This window comes from Symphalangus syndactylus, chromosome 13 (assembly GCF_028878055.3).
Source record: "Symphalangus syndactylus isolate Jambi chromosome 13, NHGRI_mSymSyn1-v2.1_pri, whole genome shotgun sequence".
In the NCBI taxonomy this organism is placed as follows: Eukaryota; Metazoa; Chordata; class Mammalia; order Primates; family Hylobatidae; genus Symphalangus; species Symphalangus syndactylus.
The window spans coordinates 91,655,058-91,671,462 of record NC_072435.2 but is presented as its reverse complement, the minus strand read 5'-3'; the positions used below and the strand labels follow the sequence as shown (position 1 = coordinate 91,671,462).

The 16,405-nt window shown below is 34.9% G+C and overlaps 1 protein-coding gene and 1 non-coding gene across 2 annotated transcripts in view; both read left to right on the top strand.

Moving 5' to 3' along the window:
• Positions 1-16,405, top strand: part of CDK17 (cyclin dependent kinase 17) — a 119,981-nt gene that overhangs the window by 85,069 nt on the left and 18,507 nt on the right. Inside the window, exons 4-8 of the mRNA XM_055239353.2 lie at positions 300-433; positions 2,624-2,749; positions 13,413-13,469; positions 14,786-14,900; positions 16,070-16,164. Coding sequence (XP_055095328.1) covers positions 300-433; positions 2,624-2,749; positions 13,413-13,469; positions 14,786-14,900; positions 16,070-16,164 — 527 coding nt within the window. The remainder of the gene's footprint in view (positions 1-299; positions 434-2,623; positions 2,750-13,412; positions 13,470-14,785; positions 14,901-16,069; positions 16,165-16,405) is intronic.
• LOC129461405 (U4 spliceosomal RNA) lies at positions 10,265-10,401 on the top strand. The gene has a single exon (XR_008650538.1). It is a non-coding gene; the product is annotated as a U4 spliceosomal RNA (small nuclear RNA).

Here is a 16,405-nt window from a genome sequence, read left to right as displayed (position 1 = left end):
TGGCTCATTCTCAGAGATACTATTTCCGGTTTATAATTTTATTACTCAACCCTTGAGAATAACTTGAATGTTAATTTTTTTCATAATTTGAAAGTGTAAAAAGATTTCATATTTTTACTATTTTAAGACATTTGAGTCATGTTTTCATCTATTAACCGCATACCTGTGGCACCCAGAATGTAAATGACTTTTTATGCTGTGATTTTTACTTGTTGGCCTTCTATATTTTACGCATAGTGATAATAAATTATATATTAGTATATAATGTATCTCTTTTAATGTCTCATTTTTTGATATAGATATTGTTCATGAAAATCTAAAAATGGGATCAGATGGTGAGAGTGACCAAGCTTCTGGGACATCATCTGATGAAGTCCAGTCACCCACAGGTGTTTGTCTCAGAAATCGTATACATAGACGGATCTCAATGGAGGTAATCATTTAAAAAATACAAATATACCTGTGAATATGTGTGCTGGTATATGTTAATACACATACCTATCAAGTGGAGTAAATGTCCATTTAAAAATTTTCATAAACACACGTGACACTTGTAAGAACGTTACTTCTTTGCATTCATAAATTGCAGTCTGTGAATATTTCCTCTTTTTTGGTTTTTATCCCAATATGGATATGCAGTATAGTTGTTCGCATTCTGTGAAACATTTTATTTATTTTAATTTTTTGTGAAACGTTATTTTAGGTTCTCCATTAAGGAGAAGTGAATTTTCAAAAATTCTGGAAATACAGAATAATATATTAGCAATGTCTTCTTTTTAGAAAATATGATTTTAATTATATTTTTGAGATTCATCTGGGTAATTAGCATTTTATTTTCTCTATTTCAAATTTTAAGAGGTATAAATAAACAGCTTTTTTTCTTGCATTATATTATAAAAGTGGGTGTCCTTTCCTTTGTGGTTCACTATACCTACTAATCTCTGAAGCACATTTATTTCTCCGTGTAAAAGGATGAAGAATTCATTTTCTTTTCTTTGTAAGTGTTGTGGTATAACCTTGAGAACATAAGTTGATTGTGACTGTTACTTCAGTACATACTGTAAAGTAAAATAGGTTTCTGCAAAAAAAATTGAACATGTTTTGAAATAAAAGTATTGTTGCTTTTTTGGTGCTGTTGAGATGATGATTAGGGTATCTCTCCTATTGGTTGATTATATTTTCGTTATAAAAGGATTGCTTCTTAATCAGTTAAGGAAATCTTATCAGTTTTCTAAATGATAAATTAACATTTTCAATTGTTGAAATCAATGATATGTTTATATGACACAATGCTAATGAAAATATTTCTGATTTTTCTTCACATTATAGATGATTTTTTAAAATCATTTGTTTTGTTTAGTATTAGGGTCTATATCTGGAGTTTCTCATTCTTCGTTGGGCTATAATTTGTTTCCCCACCACCAAGGAGGCACGCTCTAGATTATATTCTTTTTATAGTATATATTTTTTTCTGTTTTATGAGACAGGGCCTCACTCTGTCACCCAGACTGGAGTACAGTGGTGGGATCTCAGTTCACCACAGCCTCAACCTCCTGGGCTCAAGTGATCCTCCTGCCTCAGCCCCAAGTAGCTGGGACTACAGGCATACACCACCATGCCCGGCTAATTTTTTTGTATTTTTTGTAGAGACAGGGTTTCACCATATTGGCTTCCCAAAGTGCTAGGATTACAGGCTTGAGCCACTGTGCCTGACCTATAGTATATTTTAATATCTAGAAAGATTTCTTTCTGTATCCCTCCCCCATATACACATACATTCTTTCTTATTTTAGAATGTTTTTGGATTTTTTTCTGTTTATTCTATTGATACATTTTAGGCATTTTATTTTGTTCTAAGAATAAGCTTATTGTGATTTCTTAGTGGTTATGTAACTTATAAAATTAATATGGGGATGACCAGTATCTTCTCATTACCTATTCTTACCATTTGGTGGCATTGTATGTTTTTATACTTAAGTCTTATATTTCTCAGTAAATATTTATGCAGTTCCTATACCTCTGCATTCCATTTCATGGTTTGGCTGCTGCTGTGAATAGGAGGAATTTCTTTTTATAGGGCTTAAATTTCTTGATGTAATGATATAGGCAAGATTCTTTTCAAGTTTATCCCAGCTCACATTGTATAATTAAATAAAGTAGAAATGCCATTAACATGGCAGTAATAAATATAATTCTCTTTCCCCATGTTGCATACAAGATCATATAATATCTACTTGGTTAGTTATTTAAACTGATCACAGAGTTTGTGGTAGTGTTTGCCTATTGTTACTATATGGTATAATAAATTTAAAGTAAATTTCAAGTGGAATTTACCAGTGAAAGGACTGAAAAATTACTGAGGTTGCAAAATTTCATTTCTGTAACACTTCGCTGTATACTTTTGCTTACAGTAAATGTTTTTGCCATGAGTATATTACATATAATCAATGTAGGTAACTTTGCAACTGCAGTAAAACTTTACGATTACTTATCATTAAGAAACAATATGTTAGAGCCTGTGAATACAAAAGCCAAATTTTGCTATTTTTACTATTTTTGATTACCTTTACTATTACTATTTACTATTTTTTACTATTTTTGATTACCTTTTTTTTTTTTTAAGGATTTAAATAAGCGGTTATCGCTGCCTGCAGACATCAGAATACCTGATGGATATCTTGAAAAGTTGCAGATAAACAGTCCACCATTTGACCAACCAATGAGTCGAAGGTCTCGTAGAGCTTCCTTAGTAAGTTTTTGGTCTCCTATACCTCCACTATCAGTCAGATCTGCTTGTTTGCTGCTTCTGGGTGTAAACATTTTAAATTAATTTTTATATTTAACTTTAGAATAGCTAAATTTTATTATATTGCCTTCTCGATTTTTGTTATTTTCCATTCTTAAAGGTTTATTGGAGCCCTTAAGATGCATTCAATAGGATGCATATTGGAATAGGATTTATGGTATATTTTATTTTTGGTAAATGCTATTAATACATGCTAGATAGATAAATACGTACTAGATATATAGATATACTAGATATGTGCTGGATAGATAAAAATATATTAATATATACCAGATATACAGAGAAGTACACAAACCATAATTGTACAGCTCAACGAACTTTTGAAATGTTAATATACCTGTGTAACCAGTACCTGGATCAATAAAAGAAAATTTCAGAAATCCCAGAAACCCCCTTCTGCTTCCTTTCTCTTTACTTAAGATTCCTCACTTCCTCAACTATAGCCATACTCTCTGCCTTCTGATGCTAAAGATTAGTTTTACCCAGATGTGTGACACTGTTCTGATCATACTGTTTTTATAGTATGTTTTGATATCTGGATCTTTTAAAATCCCATTCACATATATTCTTATTTTTTAAATGTGTAATATTCTCTTTCTGATTATCCTTATTAAAACATCTGAGCTTTGTGTAATTATGAATATGTAATTATATTAAAATATATTTTATGTAAATATACAGAATTATATACTTATACAAAGTTTGTATATATATATTGCACAATATGTATCCCAGTATGTATGGAAGTTATACAGTATGTATTATTTTTGTTGTTAGCTTCTTTTGTTCAGTGTTACATTTGTGAGTTTCAGCCCTATTTTTGCATGTAATTATAGATAATTCATTTTCATTGTTGCATGGTATTCCATTTATGAGTGTACTCTACTTCATTCTCTTATCGATGGGCATTCTGGTTGTTTTCGGTTTTTGGCTATTACCAAATAATGCTTCTATCACCGTTCCTGTGCACGTTTTTTGGTTAACATGTGTAAGCATTTCTGTTGAGTACTTACCTAGGAGTGGAATTGTTGCATTATATTCTGCTTCCCTAGATACTGTCAACAGCTTTCCAGAGTCATTGTACCAACTTATACTTACATCACTAGCATATAATAGTTCTGGTTGTTCTCCTTGCCAACTTTTGATAATGTCTTTTAAAAATTATTATTTTAACTTTTCTAGTAAGTTGATAGTGGTCTCTTGGTTTTGTTTTGCATTTCTCTGATGACTAAGTTGAACACCTTTCTATGTGTTTATTATTCATCATGTGTTTATTATATGTTTGTATTTAGATATTCTCTTTTGTGAATTAACTACCCAGGTCTGTTTTTCTTCTCTTTTCTATTGGGTTTTTCTGTCTTTTCTTATTGGTTTATACAAATTTTTAAGTATGCTTTGTATACAGGACCTTTGTCAGTTACATGTCTTACAAATATATTTTCTTAATATTTAGTAATTAACCCAGCACCATTTATTCAAAGGATAACTTTTCTTATTGCAGTATCACTTTAACATAAATTCAAGTGATTGTTTATGTGAGAATCTCTTTTGGATGACTATAGTCCTATAGTAGAGATACATACAAAGTGCTTTGGGACAACAAAAGAGGCAGCAAGTAAAATGCCTTGGCAAATCACAAGCTTACAGAGATAGCACTTGAGCTGGTCCTAGAAGGATGGGCAGAAATTTGTCAGTTAAAAATGGCCTATGAATGAAGGGTGTTCTAAGCAGAGGAAACTTCATGTACTAAAACTAAAACACAGAGGTTTGGGTGTAGATGTCATGTTTGGGAAATCAGAACTGATATGAAGGGTAATATGGAATAATATAAAAGCTATGGCTTGAACGGACAGGACAGATCCAGAATGAAAAGCCTTCGAGGTCAGGCCAAGAAGTCTGGACTTCTTCCCATGTAATGAGAAGACATCAAAGGTATTTATTTAAACAAAGGCTGACATGATCACATTTTTGTTTCATAGCAATAGCTTTAGGAGAAGTACAAACAATGAATTAGAGAGAGAGAAAGACTAGAGGCAGGGAGAATTAGGAATTTATTTAAAATTAAGGCTGATGTGGCAATCAGATGGAAATAGAAAGTAGAACATAAATCCTAGGGACCAAGAAGGGATAAAATACCACCTAATACCCAGTTGGACTTTGCACCTGAAGGAAGAGAAATTGATGATGACTCTTGGATTGCTAGCAGTTGTTGTATCTCCTTTTTTACATTATTATTATTATTATTATTATTTTTGGAGACGGAGTCCTGCTCTGTCACCCAAGCTGGAGTGTAGTGGTGCAATTTTGGCTCACTGCAATCTCCGCCTCCCCAGTTTCAAGCAATTCTCCGGCCTCGACCTCCCGAGTAGCTGGGATTATAGGTATGCGCCACCATGTCCTGCTAATTTTTGTATTTTTACTAGAGATGTGATTTCACCGTGTTGGCCAGGCCGGTCTTGAATGCCTGAGCTCAGGTGATCCACCCGCCTCGGCCTCCCAAAGTGCTGGGATTACAGGGGTGAGCCACTGCATCCAGCCTTTACATATTATTATATAATGGAACTATTTTCTTTAGAGACAAGGTCTCACTCTGTCACCTAGGCTGGAATGCAGTAGCACGATCATAGCTCACTGTAATCTTGAACTCCTGGCCCCAAGCAATCCCCACATGTCAGGCTCCTGAGTAGCTAGGACTGCAGGTGCACACCATCACACCCAGCTAATTAAAAAACATTTTTCTTTTTTCTTGTAGAGATGGCATCTCACTGTGTTGCCCATGCTGGTTTCAAATGCCTGGCCTCAAGCAGTCCTTCTGCATTGGTTTCCCAAAGTGCTAGGATTATAGGTGTGAGCCACCCACAGCATCTGGCCTCTGTGGGCCAGATTAGATATTCTAGTTAGATATTCTAAAAAAGATTTTGGTTACATACTCTAAAAAATAAAATCACTTTATGCTGTATATACCATGAGCACATTGTTATTTGACATTCACCAGTATATAAATATGGTGAAAAGTATAACACAAACTTGATTTTGGTATAAGCATATGATTATCATAATTTAGCATCACTGCTTAAGACATTTTGTGTGTGTGTGTGAGAGACAGAGTGTCACTTTGTCGCCCAGGCAGGAGTACAATGGCACAATCTCGGCTCACTGCAACCTCTGCCTCTGGTTCAAGTGATTCTCATGCCTCAGCCTCCTGAGTAGCTGAGATTACAGGCATGTGCCACCATGCCTGGCTAATTTTTTTATTTTTAGTAGAGACAGGGTTTTGCCGTGTTGGCCAAGCTGGTCTTGAACTCCTGACCTCAAGTGATCCACCTGCCTCAGCCTCCCACAGTGTTGGGATTACAGGCGTAAGCCACTGTGCCCGGCCAAGACATTTTTATTGGGATGATTTTGCCATTTGATTGTCAAGTCAAAAGTTTTCTTTGGCTATCAATTTTTATCAAAGATTGGTACTTAGGATAAATTTTGAGGTTGTATTTGTTCCATTTGGGAGTAAAAATGTGATTTAATCACCATGTAATTTTTTAAGCTATCCTTTAGCAGCTATCTTTTACAGTCTACATGATATTAAGAAAAACAGTGCCCTCTAATGAATGCTAAGTGATTAGAGATCTTATTTATGGTTAAGTGTTCCTACCTACCTCCCCCCCTTTTTTTTTGAGACGGAGTTTCACTTTTGTTGCCCAGGCTGGAGTGCAATGGCATGATCTCGGGTCACCACAACCCTCGCCTCCTGGGTTCAGGCGATTCTCCTGCCTCGGCCTCCCGAGTAGCTGGGATTACAGGCATGCGCCGCCACGCCCCGGCTAATTTTGTGTTTTTAGTAGAGACGGGGTTTCTCCATGTTGGTCAGGCTAGTCTTGAACTCCCCACCTCAGGTGATCTTCCTGCCTCGGCCTCCCAGAGTGCTGGGATTACAGGCATGAGCCCCTGCGCTGGCCTGCCTACTTCCCTTTCCAAAAATTCTGAAATGGCTTATAGATTTCAGATAAATCATGCCAGCTATGTTTTGGATTTTACTGATGCATCCATTTCATTATTCATCTACCTTACTAAAGAATACTTTTTGGAAATACATTAAAAATTATTCTTCAAAATGAAAATCTCTACCCTAGGTTTATATTTGAACATAGGCAGGGAAGGAGGGCATGTGAAAGTTAGGGATGGATGGAAAAGGAGTGGGAAAAAGAAACTCATTTTTTTACATGTATTAGAATTTGTGTATCTATGGATAATATATTCTTTATATACCTAAAAAGTAAAAGTTTTTTCAAAGAGATCAGTTTTTCAGCATAGAAGTCTGGACCCTAGGTTTATGTGTAAAGGAGATGGGTAAAGATTAGGGATGAATGGAAAGGAGGTAGGAAAAGAAAAATATTCTTCACATGTACTAGAGTTCATTTTTCCATGGATAATATACCCTTAATCTAAAAAATAAAATATTTTTAAGGTAAAATTTAGCCTTGTCTTCTAAAAGTTTTAAACTTTCAATGTGTTGTTCTTATATATATATATATTTTGTTTGTTTGTTTGTTTTGTTTTTTTTTCAAATTATTTGTAGAGACAGGGTCATACTAGGTATTTATCCAGGCTGGTCTTGAACTCCTGGCCTCAAGCAGTCCTCCCGCTTTGGCCTTCAAAATCACTGACATTACAGGTGTAGGCCACCTCTCCTGGCCTATTTTCATATTTTCTAATGGCAATATATAATAAGTAGAGTAGTAAAAATAACATAAAACCTTTGCTTGAGTAGGAATTAAGAAACAATTCATTTTTCCTGGAGAAAGTTATACAGTAGGGCTGAATGGGTCTAATATAAATTTATGGTCATCAACCTCACATAGATCCCCAATGTTGCCTGGCTACCCCACTGTCTTTCTCTGATTAACTCATCCTCTCTTACTGTAAGCAGATGATCTCTCTTCCTACATCATAAAAAAGAGAGAGGGCCAGATGTTGTGGCTTATGCCTGTAATCCCACCACTTTGAGATGCTGAGGCAGGAGGTTTGCTTGAGCCCAGGAGTCCAAGACCAGCCTGGGCAACATAGTGAGACCTACATCTTTACAAAAAATTAACAAAACTAGCCAGGCGTGGTGGCACACCTTTGTCGTCCAAGCTACTCGGTAGGTAGGAGGTGAGAAGATCACTTGAGCCCAAGAGGATGAGGTTGTGGTGAGCCATGATTGCACCGCTGCACTCCAGCCTTGGCGACAGAGTGAAAGACCCTGTCTCAAAAAAAAAAGGGGGGCCATTAACCAGAAACCCCCTCCTTTTCTGTATAACAAACTTGCAAGTCTACCTATACATATACCCATTCTGTTCTTTTTTGTTTTTAATCTTGAGAAGTTGTACCTCTTACTATCCCATCTTTTCAGGATGCTTAAGACTATCTGTTATCCCTATAAACTCATGTGTGTTCAGTCTCCCATTTCTTACCTTAATCCTTTCCATTGACTTTTTATTTACATAAACATAATTTTAGTTTTAGATTTACAGAAAAAATTACAAAAATTATATAATTCTTATATACCACATACCCAGTTACCATATTATTAACATTTTATATATTATTTTAATACATTTGTCACAACTAAGAAACCAACATTGGTACATTACTAGTAACAAAACTCCATACTTTATTCAGATTTCACTAATTTTTTGTCAGTGTTCTTTTTCTGTTCCAATACCCCCTCCAGGATACCACATTACATTTAGTGATCATATGTCATGTTAAAAATAGTGGCTATTGGATTGGTGAAGTGCTATTTAGTAGTCCTTTATGATTGATAAGAAAAAATATTCTCAACATATTTAGTTAATTATTAGAATAGTGGGAAAGCCTATGTGTAGATAGTCAGGATTCGTCAGAGCTTCCTTGCCCTTAAAATAATGGTATACCCAGTGGAAGTTTTGTGAGACTGAGTGCAGCTTCAATTAGAATGAAGGTCATCCATATATAAAAATTTGTCTTATTGTATTCAAATTATAGGTTTATACATTTTAAGAGCATATGCCTTCCTAAACAGTGAATGTTTGGATTCTTCATTCCTGGTTTTACCAGTAGACCATATAGACCTTTCTTAATTCTCAGAGCAGGTGAGAAAATACAATCAAGTCCTTACATCTCTCAGTAATTAGAAATATAAGATGGAATGTGGGAGTGAGGTTCAAAGTCCCACAGAATTTACCTTTAGCATATTGTGTACAGGAGTACAGGATTAAGGTGGTATTGTGGTGATGATAATAGCAATTTTTGTAAGACAAAGTGGCTGAGTAGAATAGAGATTCTCAATCTCTCCCCCTGCCCACCAAGTCTAAGGGATAAAACACATTTCTGTCATTAACAGTAACTCGGTAATTCCCACAGGGAGGGAAATGAATGTTTGAAAAAGCCTCCCTCTTCCCCTGCTGTTTCTTTTTTTGTTGTTTTTTGAGACAGAGTCTTGCTCTGTCACCAGGCTGGAGTGCAGTGGCACGATCTTGGCTCACCGCAATCTCTGCCTCCTGGGTTCAAGTGATTCTTCTGCCTCAGCCTCCCGAGTAGCTGGGATTACAGGTATGCACCACCACACCCAGCTAATTTTTGTATTTTTAGTAGAGCTAATTTTTGTATTTTCACCATGTTGGCCAAGATGGTCTTGATCTCCTGACCTTGTGATCCGCCCTTCTCGGCCTCCCAAAGTGCTGGGATTACAGGCCCGGCCCCGTTTCTTATATATTAATACATACTCACTCTTAAAATGTCATCTATGGATCCTCTGTACATACAGAAGCTTCCCCCTTTATCTGTAGTTTCATTTTCCACAATTTCGGTTATGTGAGGTCAAACACAGTCTGAAGATAGGTGAATACAATGCCAATAAGATTATTTTGAGAGCAAGAGATAGAGACTGCATTCACGTAACTTTTATTACAGTGTTTTATTATAGTTATTTAATTAGTTGATCTCTTACTCTGCAAAATTTATAAATTAAACTTTATCTTAGGAGTGTATTAATATGTATAGGGAAAAACCTAGTACATATAGATTTCAGTGCTGTCTGCTGTTTCAGGCATCCACTGGTGTTCTTAGAAGTATCCCCTGTGGATAATGGGGACCTCTGGTGCTTCATTTGTTTTGAAGCTCAGCTAGAACAGCATCTCCAGCATGTGATAGAGTAATTATGTTGCTAAATCCAAAGTGAACAAAAAATTTCCCATAAGGCTTGGTATTGCTTACAAGTTACACTGAATTCTAGGAAGACTATTATAAATTATAATTTAATTTATATATATATATTTAGAATTTTCACGTGCTTATACTGTAAGAGCCATCTGAATAGGAATTTGTTTGGGGCTGCCAAAAAGTGAAGTATTTTCTTAGAACAGTGAAATATCAGAAAAAATTATCTTCATTTGTCTAGAAAGCGGCATTAAGGGGGCTTTTATATTACATGAAAATATAAGCTTTGAGCAGTGATAGTATCATACCCGAGGTTTATCTAAGGCACAGTTATTGCTAATTGAAAATTTTTCCAAAATACCCCACTATGACGACTTGCGATATAGTTGGCATTGGCAATTTTCGAGTTTCTACAGAGACTGAAACAACCACATATACATTATAAAGCTTATTGTGCTATTTCTTTAGCTATTATTTCTGTTTCTGTGAAACTTTTAAAATATTCTAAAATAATCTAGAATGGAACTCAGTCTAGATTGTGAACTCATGAAAGTGGGAATCATATCTGTCTTCTCTAGCACCTAACATTGTGCTGGGTAAATGTTGAATAAATGAGCTTTGTCCTCTGTCCTCTGAATAATTTCTGTAGGAGAGCACGTCAACAAGCTAGTCATTATATCTATTGTTAATCTTGTCGTGTTCAGCCAATAAAAATGCAAGCAAAATTTTCTAAAAATTTTATTTAAAGATTCAGTAAGTACTATTTTGATGTAATCATTAAATCCTAAGTTGAAGATTACTAAAACGGGGGCTCAGCCTTTACTTTTTGAATTAGGATCTGACAGACAATTCACTAGTGTAATTGTGCCTTTGTCTGAATTCTCTGCCTGCCTGCCTGCCTGCATGGGTGGAATTCAGTAGTGTTGTTTATTTTATAGAGTGATTATTCAAATTTAAACTTAACCTCATACATTTTTGTCTTTACAGTCTAATTTGTAGTCCATTTACATAGTCTTTAAAGCAAACCTCGACATTTTGTCATAGTAACCATTGGACCCTAGTGTATTTGATGTTTTAAGAACGTGGTAGTATTCATTCATTTAAGATAAAAGGATTAATAAGAAAATTTCTCTACTCCTGAGAAGAAAAAATGCCTAGCTTACAGTCTTATTTCCCACGTGCTTCTGATTGTTATAATGACATTTTAAATATTTTTTTTCAGGAATATTCGTTCTTTTGTTCATACTAGTTTGCATTTATTCTCAATATAGTGTTTTTCCCCATAAAAGATGACACAGAACTTAAAATTCATGGCAAAAATGCGATAGTTCCATATTCATGAATTTAAGCACCTAAATTCCAGAGATAAGTATCAGAATAAAGATATTTTATTAGTTTCTGTGATCTTGGCAAGTAGCGTTTTTTATGAAGTAAAGTATTTAAGATCATATATAAATAGGCTATATAAAAACATATATAAATTAAAAGATTTTCATAATCAGACTGTCATGTACCAGATAGTGGTCTATTTGCCATGTTTTTCATACTGATTTTAAAAACTTCACTTGTATTTTAAAAATGTTATCTATTGTAGTTTTACTTCTTTATTTTGCATAGTTATTGATACTAGAAAGTGAAGGACTTAATACTGAGTCGTGTACAAGACAATACATGGATGAATAGTGTGTGATGGTTGTAAAACTTCATTTTTAAAATTTACTGTTTTATGAAAAACGTCATATATGGGAAAATATCAGAGTGCAAAAATAATTTGTCATTCATTCAATAATACCTGTGACCAAAGTTTTAATTAGTTTACTAAAATTGAATTAAGTACGATTGGATGTGCAATTTTCCACATGGCTTTTAATATGATATATATCATTGTAACAAAAAGATAAAAACAGTTCTTTTGAGGGGCCTCTGCTACTTTTGGCCATTCAACTTCGGATAATTTATCCTATTGTCTGAAATGGTAAGTGATGCAAGTCTAATTATCAAGGATTATTTTAATTTTATTCCACAGTTCCAAGGAAAATTGCATATTTAGACCTCTAGAGTTTGACTAAATCACAGCATTTAATCAGCTGGCATAATTTATACACCGTTGAGAACTGAGATTATGTATTAAAAAACTTTCACCGGCTTTTTATTTAAGGGCATTAGAACCATTCTAAGCAAGTGAATCTTTCTTTAGATTATCATTACCTTTTCCATTATCTACAAAGGGGTACTAGAAAGCAACTTGAAGAAAATTCTTTTCCCATTCTGTCTTACTTTTTAAAATATTTCTGCTCTCTCAGTCCCTAGTTTTCAATCTATCTAAAAAAAAAAATTTCCTAAATTTTGTGTTAAGGTTTTTTCTTTTTCATTTTAAATATTAGGTTTGTATTACATATTTAGGTATATTTCATCTACTCTGTTTATCATCTCCATACACAACAGGCAGGCAAGCTCAAGTTTAAAACAAGGCTTTTGAGAACTCACTTTTAAAGCATTTTCTCTTGTTGTGGGTTTTTTTGTTTTGTTTTGTTTTTTTGGCCAGGGGGTGTAGCCAGAATTAGATTTACATTGCTGCTTCTATGTTTGCCACTTCCTGATCCATAGTAGAGCATGATTTTCAGTTGTCTTTTTCATCATATTTTGATTGGAAAGCCTGAAACAAATAGTATTTTGTTGTTTGCAGGACTTCCTTGGGAATTCAGATTGGTGAGGGAAAATATATAGGAAAATTATTTATTTTGCAATTTTATTAAAAAGGAAATCCCAAGTAGTTATCCTTGATAAGATTCTTTAGTATCTTAAAATGCCTGTGGTGTCTTAGAATAAAACAATATACTTTTTATGACAGAATGTTAACTATGTATATAAAGGTTGGGTTGACAATTTTGATTGTGAACTTTGATATTTTTGAACCTTTGAATGTTCCAATATTGGGTTTATTTTAAAACTTGATAGATATTCAACCATTTGATTATAATCAGATTTTTCTATTCTTAGTCATTCTTTAAAGTGGGAAAGTTTCAGAAGTTTGAGGAAGAGATGAATTGAAACTTTAAGAATAAATACTAGGCTGGGTGCGGTGGCTTACGCCTGTAATCCCAGCACTTTGGGAGGCCAAGGCAGGCAGATCACTTGAGGTCAGGAGTTCGAGAACAACGTGGCCAACGTGTTGAAACCCTGTCTCTGCTAAAAATACAAAAATTTGCCGGGCTTGGTGGTGCGTGCCTGTAATCCCAGCTGCTCTGGAGGCTGAGGCAGGAGAATCACTTGAACCTGTTGAACCCGGCCGGGAGGTGGAGGTTGCAGTGAGCCAAGATTGTGCCGCTGCACTCCAGCCTGGGCGAGAGTGAGACGACGCTGTCCCCAAAAAAAAAAAAAAAAAAAAAAAAGAATAAATACTAAATTTATCATTGTTTTACCTTTTCAGTCAGAAATTGGCTTTGGAAAAATGGAAACCTACATCAAATTGGAAAAGCTTGGAGAGGTAAGTAAATATTTATTTAAAAAATGTAAGACATATTTTTCTTATTCATCATTCAAACTCTGTTACTCCACAGTTTTTGTTAACCTGGAAAAAACATAAATACTGATGTCAACAAGATTATATACTTGTTCTGGAAAGGTAACAGAGTTTCTAGGAGTTAGGGTCTTCAATTCTTGAAATTATCCCATCAGTTTGAGAGGAAATGAATTTTTTTTATAGCTTTGAAATTTTTATTGAAGCAGAAAGTATTATGTTTTCTTGATAACAAAGTAGGCATTTGCCACTTAGTCTACTGGCAGTCTACTGTCTGTGCCACCATGGGAAATTGCATGAGTTCAGACCTGTGAAAAATCAGAATAAAGATAAAAACACATTTTTTAAAGGTTAAGGAAATTCTTAAGATCTTGGTTTTCTTGAACTTGCTACTAGTACTACTGATTCGAAATGGCCTACCTCCTATAGTAGGAAAGGGCAAAGAAAATAATAGTTAATAGGGAACCCTTAAAGGAGCTTGAGGGCTGTCCTGGCAATAATAGAAGAGATCTGTGTTTTTTAAAGGAGAGTTAATGTACAAAGATTCTGAAAAGTCTAGAAACATGGGTAAAATTTTTATGATTGCCGGGCGTGGTGGCTCACGCCTGTAATCCCAGCATTTTGGGAGGCCGAGGCAGGTGGATCATGAGGTCAGGAGTTCGAGACCAGCCTGGCCAACATGGTGAAACCCCGTCTGTACTGAAAACACAAAAATTAGCCGGGCGTGGTGGCAGGCGCCTGTAATCCCAGCTACTGGGGAGGCTGAGTCAGGAGAATCGCTTGGAACCAGAAGGTGGAGGTTACAGCAAGCCAAGATCGTGCCACTGCACTCTAGCCTGGGCGAAAGAATGAAACTCCATCTCAAAAAAAAAAAAAAAAAATTATGATGTAACAATATGTACATTACATTTTCATTTTTCAGCTAATATGTTCAATTAGTGTCTATCAGTCTCCATATACCATTGCAGGTAAAGCACCTTTGATTTTAAAGCTATTGATCTAATTGTTAATCTGAAATAAAGTACAAAAAGTAAGTATTCTGTCTATGTTTTTACACTCTTGAGGCACTCTGTAATGTTACAGAAGTATGGAAGCTGTGCATATGAACTGAAAGTCCTGTTTACTATAAGAAAAGCCAAGGCTGATCATTGTGTGTTTTTTCTTTTCGAGATGGAATTTAACAATGCTTAGAAACTAGAAATTCAGGTAGAGCTCTTTATTATAAGATGGTATTAAATAGACTCTTATACTTTTGATGTGTCCTTTAAAAATATATTTTATAGGGTACATATGCAACAGTATATAAAGGAAGAAGTAAATTGACAGAGAATTTGGTGGCATTAAAAGAGATCCGATTGGAACATGAAGAAGGTGCACCCTGCACAGCTATAAGAGAAGGTATAATAATTATACAGAACATTTTAAAATCAAAGTGGTGGAATAAGAGTTTATTTTTTATAAGTAAAAAGAGCTCAGATATACAAGTAATGACTGGAAAATATTAAACCTTTGAAAAGCTAATTTCTAAAACATATTCAAAAGAAAGGGATTAATTATATTAGTGTATAACTTAAAATGAAATCTGAATTCATTAAAAATCACTATCATAGACAACTATTTGTCATAGGGAAATGTTATATATTGGTACATGAGGAACATGGTAACTATAAATTAACCAGATAAACTAAATAAATTAAAAAACAGTGTGTAAACATATTTATATCATAGTACCATTTTATAAAGAAGATTATTCAGAAAATGGCTTGAGGCAACTGATTAGTAATGTGGAGGGGAAAAATGGTTCCTTGTACTTTATATCTAAATTAATCCCAGAAGTTTCAAAAGTTAACATTTAAGAAAAATACAGAAGATGACATGGAGAATATTATAATATGGGGGACAATTTTAAGTATTATAATATCAAACCCAGTAGTATAAAAGAAAAAGTTGATTTCCATGAACTGTTGTTTTTTTTCTTTTTCTTTTGAGAGGGAGTCTCGCTCTGTTGCCCAGGCTGGAGTGCAGTGGCGAGATCTTGGCTCAGTGCAAGCTCTGCCTCCTGGGTTCACGCCATTCTCCTGCCTCAGCCTCCCGAGTAGCGGGGACTACAGGCGCCTGCCATCACGCCCAGCTAACTTTTTTTTGTATTTTTTAGTAGAGATGGGGTTTCACCATGTTAGCCAGGCTGGTCTCGATCTCCTGACCTCATGATCCGCCTGCCTCGGCCTCCCAAAGTGCTGGGATTACAGACGTGAGCCACTGTGCCCAGCCTCCATGAACAGTTTTACAACCAATCCTCTTGGTAAATTATTGCTTTGAACTTAAGAGAATCTTTTTTTTTTTTTTTTTTTTTAAATAGCATTGTTGCCCAGGCTGGTCTTGAACTCCTGGGCTCAAGTGATCCGCCTGCCTTGGTCTCTCAAAAGTGCTGGGATTATAGGGGTGAGCCATCGCCCAAGGCCTAAACTTAAGAGAATCTTTTAATCAGTTCATATGTTCAACTTACTTCAGATTTTTATAAACACTGCCACAGACTAAACAATTGTCTTTCTTTTTCTGTTTTGCAGTTTCACTATTAAAGGATTTAAAACATGCAAATATAGTAACCTTACATGACATTGTTCACACAGATAAATCCTTGACTTTGGTGTTTGAGTATCTGGTAAGCATCTCATAAAAATTCGGTATTTAACTTTGCTTTAGAAAAACATAGTAAATTGGACTTTTAGTTTGTTTTTTATTTTTCTTTAAACTGCAGCTGTGCTTAGATAAATTGGACTTTTTAACAGCCCAAGGGACTTTATTGTTTAGTTATCAGTTTTTCATTAAATTATGTGTACGGTGCATCCAATATCTTTTCTTGAAAAACAACTTATTTTGAAAAACACTATTAAGTGAACCAG